General features: G+C 36.1%; 1 protein-coding gene across 1 annotated transcript in view; it reads right to left on the reverse strand.

Moving 5' to 3' along the window:
• Positions 1-369: 369 nt before the first annotated feature.
• ppa2 (inorganic pyrophosphatase 2) overlaps positions 370-17,594 on the reverse strand; it is a 176,919-nt gene continuing 159,694 nt past the window's right edge. Inside the window, exons 8-11 of the mRNA XM_039759191.1 lie at positions 16,735-16,820; positions 10,716-10,785; positions 6,355-6,394; positions 370-644 (exon numbers count right to left, since the gene is read on the reverse strand). Coding sequence (XP_039615125.1) covers positions 616-644; positions 6,355-6,394; positions 10,716-10,785; positions 16,735-16,820 — 225 coding nt within the window. The 3' untranslated portion in view covers positions 370-615. The remainder of the gene's footprint in view (positions 645-6,354; positions 6,395-10,715; positions 10,786-16,734; positions 16,821-17,594) is intronic.

A 17,594-nucleotide genomic window follows, 5' to 3' on the forward strand; every position in this document is an offset into this window, starting at 1 on the left:
TACTGGATTTTTTGCTTTGCAAATCTTCCAGTGTCAATATACAGTATGCATGAAGAAACAATGAAAAAATACTTCCATTTATTATAATTTTCTGCTGTCAAGTATATGAATTTTCTAAATGCAAAAAAAGAAATCATTTAGACTGATATCATTTTAAAAGGCACAGTTGCATTTGTATAGTGTTGAAATCACAGCAGTAGATAGAAATAAATGCAATTGTTTTTAAAGAAAAACATTAAGTATATATGGAGCATATTTTTGTTTAGAATATTCATTCTCAAATATGAAACAATGTCTTTTTCTGTTTTCTTATTGATACTCAGTTTTAAAAGCACTTGAAAATTGTATAAACCTGACACATCCACTATATAAATTAAAGCTTGTGAAATCAGATTTTCTTTTATTTTGCCAAGATACAAAATATCTAAATGTGATATTTCTGAAAGATATAAATTAAACAGCATAAATTATAAAAACATTGAGTCTTTTTACATAGGTCTTTTGTTGCTAAAGTCTGAACCACAACTAAACTTGCAGGTTTATGTGAAGTGCCTTACACTCTCCGATTCCTTTGGATAGATAAATTGATTCCATTCAGAATGCATATATAATCAATCACTTTGGAAGAAAGAACCATTTGTTCACTGTAAAAGAAAGAAGACACGTGTTATTAACATTATTGTTGGAAAATTACTAACAAATACCTAGGTAGTTAGATGGTGACATATTTAGAAGAGAACACAGAAAATTAATGGTTTGTTATGGACTCCCAGTTTGTTGGAACTTTCTTCAATAGCTCCACTGCTGCAAAGTACCACCTCAGGAATGTGTTTGTGTTTTTAGAATTAAAAAAAACTAGCCGAAGCCTGCCGTAGCATACAGTAGTGTAAGAACAGGAACAAAAAACGGTGAGAAAGAAATTCAGAAATCAAGAAGAAATAAATACTTCTTGAAAGTTGTGAATAGGTGTTTTGGTAGTGACGACAGATAATGAGTCGAAAGATCTAACCCTAGAAAAAGCCACGTACAACTGACTGTGGCTGAAGACTGGTTGTTAGAATTATTGTGAAGAGTAAACAGCATGTGGGTATGAGGAAGGCCGCGCTTCTGAAATTCGATTACGTAAATATAATCAATAACCTCAAAAAGATGTTGTTGTAGAATGTCTCTAAGTAATTCCTGCAGCTTAATCCAAAAGACTCATACTACAATATCAGATCTGTGCTCCGGTCTTTGGGTATCTGACAGTGCATGTAGAATTTCTGGCCAAGCAGGATTACATGTGAAAGTGATAAATAAATGAGGCTGTCCGAATTTACGTACTATGGCCATGGCATCCTGATAGTTTTGTTGCATGTATCTTGGATTTCCTGGAAATGTGGACGGAAAATATGATCATTTTGTCTACACGTACATTGTTTTTTTCAGTGTTTGCTTGCAGTGCGTCTGACAGTCCTTTGTATTGTTCCACACGCAAATCTTGTTGATCTAATCTGAGACAGTTGAGACACGCGCCCTCTGTTTTAACATACGCATCTACCTGCAGGACCATCTAAGAAGAAGCATGTTTGTCGCGGATGGCAATCGCTGTATGCAGCATGTAAACATGTGTTTGGTGAGGTGTTGGGGGCGGGCACATGAGCAGGCAGTGCGCATGCCTCGAGAGCGAGGGTGGACGTGGGAGGAGGGTTAGAGTTGGTGGGCGGGGCTCTGTCGTGTGTACCCCATGACGTGGGAGGAGGGTTAGAGTTGGCGGGCAGGGCTCTGTTGTGTGTACCCGATGGTCGGGTGACTTGGTCGATTATATATATAGAAAAGCAGCCGGAACCGAAAAGAACAATTAAAAGTCAACGTGGCTCAGAGGTGCATGTGGACTGTAGCAGAGACGAAAGCGACTGAGGCTGTATTTGGTGAGGTGTTGCATGCGGGCACATGAACAGGCAGTGCGCATGCCTTAAGAGCGAGGGTGGACGCGGGAGGAGGGTTAGAGTTGGCGGGCAGGGCTCTGTCGTGCGTATCCCATGACGCAGGAGGAGGGTTAGAGTTGGCAGGCGGGGCTCTGTCATGCGTATTTCATGGTCGGGCGACTTAGTCAATTTATACTAATAAAAGGCAAAGCCCTCACTGACTGACTGACTCATCACTAATTCTCCAACTTCCCATGTAGGTAGAAGGCTCAAATTTGGCAGGCTTATTCCTTACAGCTTACTTACAAAAGTTAAGCAGGTTTCATTTCGAAATTCTACACGTAATGGTCATAACGGTCGATAACGGTCGACAACGTCCGCCATGTTGAACTTTCTTATTTATGGCCCCATCTTCACGAAATTTGGTAGGCGGCTTCCCTGCGCTAACCTAAACCGATGTACGTACTTATTTCGATGGTATGCAGCCACTGTCGGCCGCCATATTGAACTTTCCAACGTCACTAATTTTCCAATTTCCCGTGTAGGTAGAAGGCTGAGCCCATCTTCACGAAGTTTGGTCGGTGGCTTCCCTGCGCTAACCAAAACCGACTTATTTCACGGGTATGATGTCACTGTCGGCTGCCATATTGAAGTTTCCAATGTCACTAATTCTCCAACTTCCCGTGTAGGTAGAAGGCTGAAATTTGGCAGGCTCATTCGTTACAGCTTACTTACAAAAATTAAGCAGGTTTCATTTCGAAATTCTACGCATAACAGTCATAACGGTCAACAACGTTCTCCATGTTGAACTTTATTATTTATGGCCCCATCTTCACGAAATTTGGTAGGCGGCTTCCCTGCGCTAACCAAAACCAATGTACGTACTTATTTCGGTGGTATGATGTCACTTTTAGCCACCATATTGAACTTTCCAACGTCACTAATTCTCAAACTTTCCGTGTAGGTAGAAGGCTGAAATTTGGTACTTACTTTGGTGGTACGATGCCACTATCGGCCGCCATATTGAACTTTTCAAAAGTCTTTGTTACTTATGGGCCCATCTTCAAGAAATTTGATACGCAGGTTCCCAACGCTAACTGAATCGTACTTACGTACATATATACGTCCATAGCCTGCAGCTCGGTCACCGTGTGAGGCGGCGTTGGGTCCCCCATCCAAACGCCTCCCACGTTGTTCGCTGCCTGACTATATAAGGCCATCCGTCGCTCCAGTCTCTACATTCCCTTCCTTACTTCGCCACGGGATTCACGTCTCCCTGCTGATAACTACAGCCTTTTTATTTAATCCACGGCTTCTCCGCTGTTTTATTGTTCATTTATTACGATTATAGTTATTGTGTAGGTATTTTAGACTTACTTTACATTGTTCAGGTACCTATTTCCTTTATCATTCCAACCGTACCCGCATTAACATGTCTATCGAGGTAATCACCATCGATCAAAGAACTGTCACTTACCGAGTGGTTTCCATGCCCGGAGATGGCACCTACCTTTTCCATTCTCTTTGTTACATATTGCTCGGCCATATCAGGCTCACTCTTGATATCTGGAGGAACATTGTGTCTTATGTATTGAATGACTGGGGCAGGTTCAAGGTGTGGACTAATGACGGTACAGGAGATAATTATACTACACAGGAGCACTATAAGAATGAAATGCTTAAGCCCTTCACCTATGCATCTGCATGTGAGTTGATGGCTGCCGCTGAATTGTTCGGTTGTCGCTTTCAAGTGTACCGAAATGGCCAAATATTTTATCAACATCTTAGATTCACAGGTGACAATTTCAGTAGTGAACACTTTGATGTTTATGAATGTTTAAACTCTCAAAAGCTGGATGTGAAGTTATCGATGAAACTGGTTGTACACTTGCAGCGCTTGACAGATGCCGAATGTCTCTTCAACACAAGTCCTACAAATACTGTCGTAATTGAAACAAACCATGAAACTCAAACCGATTATGACAGCAGCAATCCAGGCTGTGAGATTTGAAACAAGATTACTGTTCACATGGCCAACTGTACGTTGCATGCTTAAGAGTAAGCTCAGCACACAGCTTGGTCATATTACAACCGGAGGGCGGAACTCACAATGTGGTATACAAAGAGATCCTTAACAAATAATTATTGGTATATTTTCAATCAGTTTAAAAAGATTTAAATTTCTTCTTAATAAAACTTTTAAGGCAGTACTTTGCCGCTGCGAAGCGTGGGTATTTTGCTATTATATATAAAGATATTATTGCAAACTATTTTGAAGTGAATGTATATTTGTCTCCATTTACTTTCTAAACTGCTCAAACTCAGGTAGTGTAATTTAACACAGAATAATATAAATACCATATGATATGATATGATATATGATATGACATGATATTACTACACAAACTCAAACAATTTATTTTGTTTGCATACCATGAGTGGAAAGTAGAAGAATAAAACAAATAACTGAATATTCTTTAGTTTTTCAGGACTAAATAAAACATAGCATGATTTTGAATGGATATATTTGGGGGAAAAAGCTTTAGTTTTTTATAAAAATAAAAATTACAGGTGCAAGTGCAAAATGTGGGAGGTTCCTGGGGAATCAGAGATCTCCTGATTAGTCCTTTGGACCCCATGAAAGGCTCAAAATAAAAAATTGTGGGTGGTTCCCCAAGAATGCATTTAAAAAACTTGCTATGGTGTCATAAACCTCCAATTGCACAATACTGGGCTAGCCTTAAATGTGCATTTATTTATAAGAAGGTCCATGTTAGGGAGTTTCCTTTCATTTTAGTTTGCTCTACCCTTAAAATGTGGTGTTTCTGCCTTCTGTGTTCTTAAATCATGAAAGCAGCAGTGATGCTCTGTGGTAGGTTGGTGTTAACAATGCTTCATTTAGCCTACCTCTGCTCCAAAGAAATAAAAGAAAAAACAAGAAAGAAAAGAATGTTCTCTAATCATATATTCTGATTTACCTAAAAAAAAATCAAATAAAACAATGAAAATGTTGCAAACAAATTTCAGACAAATGTTTCAAAGCTGTTGAGACAAGCATCACCACCACCACAGCAACTCAGTTGGCACACTCTGTTGTCTTGCACTCTGTGTTGGATGTTCTGCATGATTCTGGTAAGAAGCTCAAGATGGCATGGCTTCTATTTGCAGATTGCGCATTTGTGTATGCTATGATTAGTCTAGTTAAGACATTCCTATCATAAATGACAACTTTTTACATAGCAAACTGAATATTCCACATCATCAGATTAAGATGTACAGTATGTGTATGTGACCTTCTGATTACCACTGGGTGTTTTGCACACTGTCAAAAGCTGATGAGAAACTAGGATTGATGAGAACAGAGCAAAGGGAAACAACTTGAGAAGCAGCAAGACAATGTTAGTTAAAGTAATTTTAGCAGAATGATCTCTATAAAAATCTCACTACTTAAAAAAATCAGGTGTTAGTGGTAAAATGTGCATTTTAGGGTTTTTAACAGAAATTGCATAAAGGAAGCCTTTCTGAGTATGAGACATCTGTTGGAGAGGTTTCAGAATGGAGTCCAGTAAAGTGGAGAGCATCGTGTTATGTAAAATATCAATCTGAACTGAGTCATATATTGGAGATAAAGACGAAAGAAAAATGTTCTGAATTGTTCTTAAAACTTAGCACCCTTGTACAGAGACAAACGTAGCAAAGACATGAATGAGGTAGGATGAGTAGCAGGGTTTACTAGAGCTACATGAAGAAAAGAGTAATGAAAATTATTTGCGAGAGGAAAGACAATAAGAGAGAGGATGGTAAACAGGATAGATTAAATAAAATGGACATTTAAAAAATACTGCCCATGAACACACCAAGTCTCTGCACATCTTAAAAAAAATGAACAAATTCTAATAAAATCACCACAACCAATTTTTTTCCAGTTTCACAGATAGTATATGTTTTTAATAACATGTACTATTTTACAGGGCGGCACGGTGGCGCAGTGGGTAGCGCTGCTGCATCATAGTTGGGAGACCCGGGTTTGCTTCCTGGGTCCTCCCTGCATGGAGTTTGCATGTTCTCCTCGTGTCTGCATGGGTTACCTCCATGTACTCTGGTTTCCTCCCACAGTCTAAAGACATGAAAGTTAGGTGCATTGGTGATTCTAAATTGTGTGTGTGTGTGTGTGCGCCCTGCGGTGGGCTGGCACCCTGTCCAGGGTTTGTCTCCTGCCTTGTGCCCTGTGTTGGTTTGATTGACTCCAGCAGACCCCCCGTGACCCTGTAGTTAGGATATAGCGGGTTGGAAAATGGATGGATGGATGGATACTACAATATTTTATAGCAAAAAGTAAAAAAAAGTTCAATAAACTTAAAACTGCTGGAGTTTGAAGACAGTTTGTTATTTTTTGACTCCCCCAGCCCATAAGATTTTCATGGTGCACACAGGTGTTATAACCTACCTTCTTCAGAAATAGAATCTGCTTCCTCATGCTCTTTGCTCTAGGAAAAAGGCAAAAATAACATATTTACACATGAACAAAATCTAACAATTTTTGTTATGATACTTGGTTATTTGTATTTAATCAGAGAAAAAAAGCAGTAATGTGGAGAATGTAAAAACTCCTCACAGACAAGCTAGGGCTGGGGATAAAACTTAGAAGTTCTAAGATGGCAACTGTAATTATTGTGCCATCCTAGAAAGGAAAATGATATAACATTCTGGTGGGGCTGGAGCGTCTCCTGGCAGTAAATTTCAGTGGCCACTCATACACATACCACCACTCACATGTGGTCAATTAATTATTACCAATTAACCTGTCATGCATGTTTTAAGACCATGGATTGTGGGCCTCTCAAGCAGAAGAGAGGCTTGTCTATCTGACATCTTCAGTTTTATGCACCTTGACAAAATGGAAAAAACAAAAAAGAACTTAGATATCTGCTACACTCACTGCAGCTCTCAATCCTTTTTATAGCACCAGCCTCGTCAGGCAGCAAGCTATTAGTTGTCAGAAAAAGGAGTGAGCATGACTGCTCTGGTAGGTTGCTGCATGGTTGAAAATGTGACATGGGCTACAATGTTCTATTGTGAGACAAGATCAGCAACTGCGGTCAGCAAATCTGACATGCTGAACAACAAAAAGTTGCATAATGTGACATCAGCTTTAGGGATGCAGGAGAAAACTGTAGTTCTGAAAGAAAAGATAAAATTTTGTAATGTCAACTACAAAGTTTTATACAGTACTTTCTACAAACAGGGCAGATATGAGGTTAAATGAATGCTCATTTATATAAAACCAAAATTAATCTAATATTGGGAATTGAGCAGGTAATCTAAAACAGGAGTATGAACTATAACACAATTAAAGACCAAAACTAAATTTGGACAAATGGCTCATTACAGAGGGGTAAGCTTAGGTACTAAGGAGGGAAGAATAAAAGCAATACTTGTCTTGGATTTACATATGTCCTGCTATAAGAAATTGTTGGCTCATTGCCTATGTTATAATGAGAAGAAACCTTCCAAGCCAGCATATCTTCAAATTTTTCATCCATCGATTTTTTTTTCTTTTTTTCCAGGATACTGTTGACATTTAAAGCTCTAAAAGTCCGAAAGGTACTGCTGTCAAGTAGAGTGTATAGTAATGTGTGCCTCAAATCTATAATTCTTTGTGTGGAAAACAACATTATTAGGGTATGCCTCATTATACAGAGAAAAAAATGTTAAAAAAGGTAAAATACTATGACGCAGCAAATAATGACATCTTTATGGGTGAGTAGTGCCTGTCCAGAGCTGGGCCCTTTTTTCTGTTCAGTGCTGCCTTGATAGACCTTAACCTCTAGCCACCTTAAATTAAATTAAGTAGTTTGAAAATATTGTTCTATTAAAATTCTCAACTTTGGGTTAGACAATTTTTATTGTCTTATAAGGCAAATTTTAATACAAAAATACAAACATGCAACAGTAAATGTTTAAATATGTTTTTAAAAGTAAATATTTTTCCTAGGATCTTTATATACCTGTAAATGTTTTTTCCTGCCTTCCACAAATGCATGTGGTGGAACCCGGCCGGGACGCCCCTTTGTCACTGGATCTGGGGGAACACCCATGGGCTACACCCTACGTTCTCCAGAACACATGGTGGCAACCCTCTTGGGTTGCATCAGGGCCACAATGTTGGAACATTGGAGTTCATCCCTGTTGGGCTCCACGGCCACCACCAGGGGGAGCTGCATGGCTTAACAAGCCCATGTGAAATGGACTGCAGCCACAACCGGAAGTTCAGTCTGAAGTAGGTCAATGAGCATCTGAAGCACTTCCGGGGGTGCTATAAAAGGAGCCTGCAGCCACTACTCTAGGCGCCAGAGTCGGGAGAAGAAGGACGAAGCTGCCTGGGAGAAGTAGTGGAGGAGGAAGAAGTGTGTGTTGTGGTGACTTTCTTTTGGGGGGTTTGTTTTGGGACTGTGTTGTACCTGTGCAACAAAGGGTAGACGTGTCCCAGAAGTGAAGAAAAATAAAAGTCTTTTTTGTTTATTTTAATGTGCCTCCGGTGTGGGCCTGTGTTGGGTCAGGCACCTATATAGCCCCTTTGCCACAAGGAAAAAAGAGTTTAAATAGCAAGAAAATATCAGTTTCAAGGAAAGTTTTAATTTTACGTAAGATGTTTTCTTACAGACAAATGCTAACTCAATGAATAATGAGCTTTCATTGGTTCACATTTTACCCATATATTTCACACAAATTATATGGAAACAATGAGATCTATATGCAAATTTAGTTTAAAAACATGCACATTACACAGTAAATCAGGTCAGAAACATTAAAGCTGAATGTGCCTACCTGCTTACCTTATACAAATTAATGACAAAAGTATAAGGTAACAAATGTAAATACCCATTTCTAATTTGAATTTATTTATGATATAAAAGTAACTGATTCATGTGTACACTTGTACATGTGCCTTTCATTATCTCCAGTCTGAAGCACTTCATGTCTGTTTACCTGCCTTTTGCTAAGATCCAAAAATCTGGTTGTCTCTCCTTCATATCAAACAATCAATCCACTGTGATTGCTTGGTGACATTTAGAAACCAGAAAAACTATTCCTGGCAGAGGCTATACCTGCCCATGAAGTTACATCACTTAAAACACTGTTCTCAAATAATTGGCTTTTTTGTTATGTTTTCTGACATGTATTGTGTCTAATCTAGATTTTGTAATATGTAGAATTCAATTCTTATAATGGTTTTGCATAAAACTATATAAAATGTATATAGTTATATTTTTGCATCTTTTTCCAACACAGTTGCAGTTGCTGCCATGGAGTGGTCATTACAACGCTGCTAAAGAAAGTCACTGGAAGTGTCTGTGATGTCAACACTGTGATGGTATAAAGGTTGGCACTGTGCACTTCTAGATTATCTGAGTTTACAACTAAAACAAATTTAGGGTGTTTTTCTACTTCGATTTTGGGGTTTATTATTTGGTTTGATGAATGATCAGTTTAATTTCCTGGCACTGAAACATTGTTTCGTATTCTAGACAATGTCTTGATTGCTAGTTCTTTCATTTAAAAACTACTGCTGTTTTTCACTTGGTGAATGCCAGTGCAATATTATTTATTCTCGCTTCCGAATGTCTCCTGCTAGGACTTGAAAACGTTTGAGGTGTTTTTGAGTCTTGTAGTTCTTTAGAGCCTTATGTTTCAAATCAGGCCATGCTCTGCAAACTGACCTAAGGGGAAAGAGACAGATGTGGTTCTTTCTGAAATTAATCAAACTACTCTAAGAACAGGGATACATGGACCCATTCTGGAAGCCAAACTTAGTAGTGGCTTTCTCTGGAGACTACCTGGTAGCCAAGTGGCTCTGATACTGTACTATGTAAATATTTTTTTTAAATCTGAGGGTTCTAAAAAAACTGATAATATTTACACAATGCCTGATGAGGAACTAAAGTTTTTGTGAAGACTTTGACAGTTACCTTTGTTCATCTTGCTTTCTGGTTTCTCATCTATGTTTTCTCTTTCTCACTGTGTAATTCATACACAGGCAGTAACTGCATTTACAGTAGTTTACGGTGGTATTATGTCCTATATATCTCAGTTAAAAATGCAAGACTGAGAAGAATCAATGCCCTTAAAATGAGTATAATCGTGTCTATAGGACAAGGCTTTATAAATCAAGTATTATCAAGCAAAAATAATTTAAAAAGAAAAACATTTTGCAGAAGACAGGATAAAGATAATTTCCTATTTAATGAAACCTACAGAAGAATGTAAATACAAACATTCTGAACAGAAATGTTTTTAACAAATTAAGTCTGCTGCTGTACAATTGTTATGTTTTTCATTAAATAACTTTAGAAAATGAATAAAAAGATTCTCACCACAAACGACAGATTTATGTTTTTAATTTTTATTTTTGACATGTTTCCAACCTCAATGTTGTCCTCAAATGTTATTCAAATACTTGAAATTTATTTACTGTAATTGTTACTTGCTTTATGAGAAACAATGTGTTTAGAAAATATTAAAGAATCAAGTTTCAAAACTTTAAAGTATTGACTAACTGATTTAAAAGTGTCAAAAAAATTGATATGTTACAGTCTGTAAGGTGTTTTTTGTAGTACTGAATACATTTAATTAATCTGTGACAGAGGCTCATTTGTAGTGTGTATGGGGAAAAAAGTAACCTTGAAACAAATAATCTAGCCAAATGCTTGAAATTGTGACTTTGAGGTGGAGGAATGCTAATAAATGAAAGAAATCTCAAATCTACAAAACTAATAAAGAAAGGGGTTTGGTATGACATAAACTTACCGTGTGTACAATTAAAGAAGCTTCCTCCTCACTGCATTGAAATGGACTTTTGAATACAGATACATTTTTACTGTAAAACAAGAAAAAAACACCTTGTTTAAAGGAAATTATTAGCATATGAGATGTTACTCAAAAGTTGGAAATTTGGCGGCAGCTGATTACTCAAAATGTGAAACTGACAAGCACACATATCCACTTATGTCTCATACCAGGAAATGTAATTCTCAGGAGTGATTTTAATTCATTCCATTACAACTATTTTTATTATTACACTACATACAAGCATACAGATATAGAAAGACTAATAGGTTTGAGCCCAGAGGAAAAGAGTTATATTTTTTGTGAATTATAATTATGTTGCTTTTTTTCTATTTCCAAACACATTTTCAGCATATTGATTTTATAAAAATGTTTTATATAAAATCTAGTCACAGTTTTAGACAAAATACAGATGTCACTGTCTAGCACATCTGGGGGGGTTGGGTGGGGGGTTGTGGTTTGGTAAAAATTTTTTCTAGGACCAAAAGAAATTACACAATATAATCTAAAACAAATCAAAGTCAAGAGTTGCAAAATAAATTCTTCTGTCCTTCATCTTCTTGGGAGTATACTGCTTTGATAATGTACAAGAGAAACAGGAAAATTGATTATGGAAGAGATGTTTGGGACTGTCGTGCTATTCTGTTTATGCTGCATTCAAAACAGGGCTGTTTTTTTTTTTTTGCAAAGGTTCACAACAAATCACTCTGTGCTGGTGAAGTGTGTGGAAAGGTTTGAACATTTTCTTCACCAAAATTGTAAGGTTTGGGAGCAGAGAGATGGGCAGTAAACCTTTACAGTGTCCTGCTACATGTACTGTAAATAATCATGGTATGTGAGTTGGTCGTGTGTGAGTGTGAAGACATATTTTATTTATGATTTTAATTTTTTGAACAATTGAAGGAACTTGCAATTTGTGATTTAGGGTTGCATTATATAAGATTTTTATAAGTTAATTTCTGCTTTTGGGATACAGGCAGGAAGTAAACTTTATCACGGAAATCAGACCACATTTTGTTTCTCCACTTCAAAACTAATTTTTTTTATTATTTGGAACTTCAATCTGCAATCTGCAACTAGGACAGCACTGGTCAAGGTGTACATAGAGGCGGACATCTCTCCACCCATAGGTTTAATGGTACTGAAACTTCATTTTTAATTTAAGCAATTCTTAAACCCTCCTTTCGTGTATGAGGCATTAGAACCTTCCCCACAAAGAAAGGAGCACTAAAATCCTTATTAATTTCTTGTACAGTTCTGTAGCTTTACTTCATAAATGTGAAGGTGTTTAATTATATTAAAAAACTAAACAGTAGCATAACTAACAATTCAGTCTTGATTTACCAATTAAAAACATCTGCTATGGTTTTATCCTTACAACTGATTTTGTTGTGTTTTAGTTTATTACAGTGGTTTTAAGATTTTTTTTAGTTTTTATTTAGGTTTTCATTCTGTTTTCCATTTTTATTTACTTTTATTTTTTTAGCAATTAAACTTTAGTTTTTGTCACATTTTGTTAGTTTCATTTTACTTACCACATTGTCCAAACAGGCACAGTTTAACAAGTCTAAAAACACAGCCTGAATTCCAAATATCAAATACTGTAAACACTTTCACAAAAGGTGCAAATATAACAGAACAACTGTGCCTCTATTCATGATAACTGCAGAAAAAGAACCTGCGTAAGGGTGCGACATTGACACGCATTTGCTATGACCGCTTTGGTGGCACAACGGTATCAACTGTTGACTGGTAATCAAGACTTCAGGGGTTTGACCCCAGATGAGTCCGTTTTGAGAAGTGAGCTGCTCTTATTCTTACTATTTTAGAATAAAAACATACATTTGATTTCAGCCTGTAACAGCCAGTGTAAATGTATTATACTTATAATGGTTAGGTTTGTTTTTTTTTTTTACTCAGTTTTATTCTCTCAGTCACGTTCATGGTCCCACATCTGACACTGCTGTTTTCACATAAAGATGTGCTATAACAGAGGTGAACTGAGATGATAACGATGGCTCTACATCGGAGAAAGAATGCATGTCGCACTTTTACCGTCACTGTACTTTGTATATGTACACGGGAAGCTCTGTAGTCTACTTGTGACTTTACGCTGAAGGAAGTAAGTAAATAAATAAAGGTAAATAAGTAAATAATATTCGATCTGGCTCTTGTATGCAAAGTACAGCGACTGCAGCTTCCACCTGCAGCTATAGACTCTCAATACACAATAAGATGTCTGAAAATCAAAAGTACACCTTAAGAGAAGGACTTAGGAGTCGTAATGGACTCAACACTATCAACTGCCAGACAGTGTTCAGAAGCCATTAAGAAGGCTAACAGAATGTTAGGTTATATAGCACAGTGTGTAGAGTACAAGTCTAAGGAGTTTATGTTCACTCTTAATAACGAACTGATGAAGCCTCAACTAGAATACTGTGTACAGTTTTGGTCACCAGGCTACAAAAAGGACAGTGCAGTGCAGTAGATCAGGACTTTTATTTTAAAATGCGTTTATCAAGAACATGGGGACACAGTTCGAAACTTGTTAAAGGTAAATTTTGCACAAACATTAGGAAGCTTTTCTTTACACAAAGAACCACAGACACATGGAATAAGCTACCAAGTTGTGTGGTAGACTTTAGGAATTTATGGACTTTTAAAATTAAACATAATGGTTTTTTAGAATAATTAAGTGGATAGAACTGGCAAGCTTTGTTGGGCTGAATGGCCTGATCTCGTCCAAATTGTTCTAATATACTAATGTCTGCAAGTGGGAAATGGGAGGACGATCTATGCGTCATCAGCATAAAGGTGGCAGGAGAAGCCATGAAAAGAAATTACATTGTCTAAGGAATGGATCTCCAGAGAAAAGAGAAGTGGGGAAGAGTAGGAGACACAAAAGGATTAGTCTGAAAGGTAGGACTTGAACCAGTCCATACCAGAACCACCAATTCAAATTTTATTAAGGGAAGAGATAAGCAGAGCATGGTTAACCATACTGAAGGCTGATGAAAGGTCAAGAAGGAAAACAACAGAGGAGAGACAATTAGCTCAAGCAGATCTAAGTCCATTAGTGACTAAAAGCAGTGCAGTCTCAGTACAGTGTGCCTTGCACAATCCAGATAGAAGTGGATCTAGCAGATTGTTGTCAGAGAGAAATGAAAAAAGTTGTTTATAGACTATACATTCTAGTGTCTTGGACAAGAATGGCAGAAGGAAGATGGGATGATATTTTTCAAAGGCAGATGTCATTTACAGAGTCATCTATGGTAAAGAAGAAGGAAACAGGAGTGTTAGAGGATATTTTCGGGGTCTTGAACTGTTTTTGATAATTGTGACTTTGGATGAGAATTAAAAAGCTAAATCGCTAGGAGAGAAAGATAAAGGTTTTGGAACAGCAGGAGTTAAGAGAGATCTGAATGCAGAGAACAGGTGATGAGCAAGTCTTTCAGAGAATGAGATTAAGTACTGAAAGAAGAATTTCTCTGCCAATAGCAGAGATGCAGAAAAGAAAGAGAGCATTAATCAATACTTATCCAGGAAGGGGGTAGTTTCTTCTTACACCAAGCACCATATCACAACAATGTGCCATCACATAAAGGAAGACTAAAAGAAGAAAAGGCTAGTACCACAGACATAAAATTTTTCAGCCAGACATACAGCTGATGGTCTTTCAAAGTAGTTAACTGCTGCTGTACAGGCAAGATGGTTACATTCTTGGTCTAGAAGATATTGGTTGCACTGTAGACATGTAGACTCACTCATCAAGCAGCTGTGTGAATTCTTGATAACAGTGAAAGTTGCAGACAATGACAAATTTAATATGTATCTTCACTGTGGCAAGAGCCTAACATGTGAAATCAGAGAAGGTGCTGTCTTTACAGTTACCAAGCTGCTTTAAAATTACAGGGATAAGTGTAATATATACTTTAAAATTTAGCTATTCTAACAATAATGTAAACAAAAAAAAATTTAACCAATCAAAATGCATACTGAAAGGTGCCTTAGTGTTAAAATATTACCATTTAAGAAAGGGATTAGAGAAAAAAGTAAACCAAATTTACATTTACACACCAATGTTTAATTATAGATTTTCTAGTTAGTAATAAGTGGAGATTTATAAATTTCTCTGATATTAGATAAAATGTGAGATAAGTTAACTGGGATTTAATCACTAAGCATTTGTAAAATCTGAATTTTACTATTTTTACAGAGTACCACATTTCTGATTTCCCTTTTATTACTATAACAGCATTAAAGTAAAAATTTTAAACACTGCTTTGAATGGAAGCAATGTTCACCTAACTACCTCAGCCAACATAGAGTTAACATGCTATCTGTGGTTTCGATGCCTGCTTGCTTGAAAAATAATAATAATTAATTACATTTATATAACGCTTTTCTCAGTACTCAAAGGACTATCCACACAGGGAGGAACTGGGAAGCAAACCCACAATCTTCCACAGTCTCCTTACTGCAAAGCAGCAGCACTACCACTGCGCCACCTATGAGGACAAAAAGAACACCCAAAGCAATAAGGTGTAATGAAAATTAAATAAATAAATAAATAAATACTACTACTACTACTAATAATAATAATGTGACCTGTATTACATTTTTGTTATCATTTAAATAGGAGGGCGCTGGGAGAAAAACTGAGTTTAGTTCAGTTTTGCATGTTATTCATTGATTGTCGGCATCTCCTGCAGCCCTCAGCGAGTGTCTCATGCCGAGAAGTATCAAGTCAGGTGCCACACACATGATCTGTTGTCCACTGAGTGTATTTTTTACTTTTTTGTTATTGATATCAATATGTTTTACTAATCAAATGTGATTTTTGTCTGGGAATTTTATATTTAAACCGAGCTTTCTCTTTGATCTTGCTACTTTGTGTTTTGAGGTTTCATATTGTTTTGAAACCTGCAGTTTTTACATGCTTTAATTTAAGCAACTGTGCACAAGTCAAAAGCACTTCATTTTTTACAATGCACACAAAATGAAAAAATATTACTAACTATAATAAAATATATAAAGATACTTTCAGTAGAAAATATATGCAGAAGCCGGAATATTTAAGCTACATTCATTCAAATATAAATTAATTTTAAATATCAGTATTTAAATTTGAATTGTTGTTCTATTTTAAGAGGTGAAATTTAAATTGAAATTGAAAATTTTAAACAAATAAGAGCAATAGGTTAATGACATCTGTTGAGTCATATTGTGACACAGCAAAGTGTTATGACAGCAAATTTTGAACTGCAAAAATAAAAAACTATAATATATAGAGTTCATATTAGTTAATTTCTTTATTCATTGACCATTATATAAAACAAGTATTAATATGGTAATCAAAAGCCAAAGATTAAAAATACAAAATATCACTTTATACAATGGCAGTATAATTAAGAGAAAACCACTACATTACTCAATTAAAATGGTAAAATTCCAAATCCAGATTTATTATAAAATATAAATTCTATAATTCTATTATAAATTGAAACATAGCATAATTCTATTATAAATGAATCCAAACAAAATGTCATAAAATCTTTTACAATAAACTTCAGAAAAAAAATTAAGTACAGACAAAAATTGAGCTGAATACTTTAAAATCTTGAATCTTTAAAAGGAAGAGTATTTAAATATGAAGTTAAAACACATCTCCACTTCAATTACTTTACTCCTTTCATAGGAAGCCCAGGAGACAGATGCTTTAATAGATAATTGTTCTCACTTGCTACTAATTATCAAAGTCAAGACAGAAATGAAAATGTATTCATCTTAACCCAGAATTTTCAGCTTCATGAAAATCTCTATAGTGACAAAACATAATTTGATGTGTTTCTTTTCCTTCAAAGATTTTTATTTTCAATGCAAGGAAACATTTTCAATTGCAAGTACTTTTCTGAAAGTGTCCAAATAGACACATATAATTAGACTGCTATGAAAAAAGTCTAAAAAATTGTTAATTTACCAGTTTATCGAACCACTATTTGCCTTCTTCAGGACTAGTGCTTTCCAGTATGCATGTGTAGATTTAATTATGTCAACTGCATATTCCTGAATGAAACAAAAATAAACATAAATCATGCAAGACTTTTTTCACATTTCTACAAAACTTAAAAGTTACAAAGTTGCTAATGATTTACACATTATTCCTAATCTACATTATCCATTCATTCATTCATTCATTTTCAAACCTACTTGAGCAGGGCTGTGGGGAAAATGAAGCATATCCCAGCAAACATCATGCGCAAGACAGGAACAACCCCTGGAGAGGGCACTAGTCCATCGCAGGGTGTATTAAACATTGGAAATTTTGCAAAAGTAATGGTAAAATATATGTTAGTCACATACATAAGGTTGAGTAGGTACTGTGCTTGATTAACTTATATTTGTTGAATCAAAACAGAGGAAAATAACTTTAGATGACACAAGACTTAGAAAAGCAAACTCAAGATGATGAAAAAGCTGCTCCAGTGAGGTACAGGACAGTTTCTAGAGCAAGGGAGTAATGGAAAAAGGATTGATGTACATAGTATATGGTATTAAACAAATTAATAAAAAAGAGAATTCACAGCAAAACCAAAGCAATAAATCAGGGGACAATAGTTTCCTTATATTTTCTCTCTTTCCAAATTACTCTACTGTGCATTCCTGCCGGCAGCGGAAAAAAATATTCAGCCCTCAAAGAATTAAACCATGCTACTGTTCTTACAAAAAAATATTAAATAAAACAGTATTTGATGTGCATAAGAAAAACTAAAATACATACAGAATCACACAAAAAAGTCTGTAATTAATTGTTAAAGTTCCCAAATGCAATATTAGGCG

The sequence above is a fragment of the Polypterus senegalus genome, chromosome 7, assembly GCF_016835505.1.
Source record: "Polypterus senegalus isolate Bchr_013 chromosome 7, ASM1683550v1, whole genome shotgun sequence".
NCBI lineage: Eukaryota > Metazoa > Chordata > Cladistia > Polypteriformes > Polypteridae > Polypterus > Polypterus senegalus.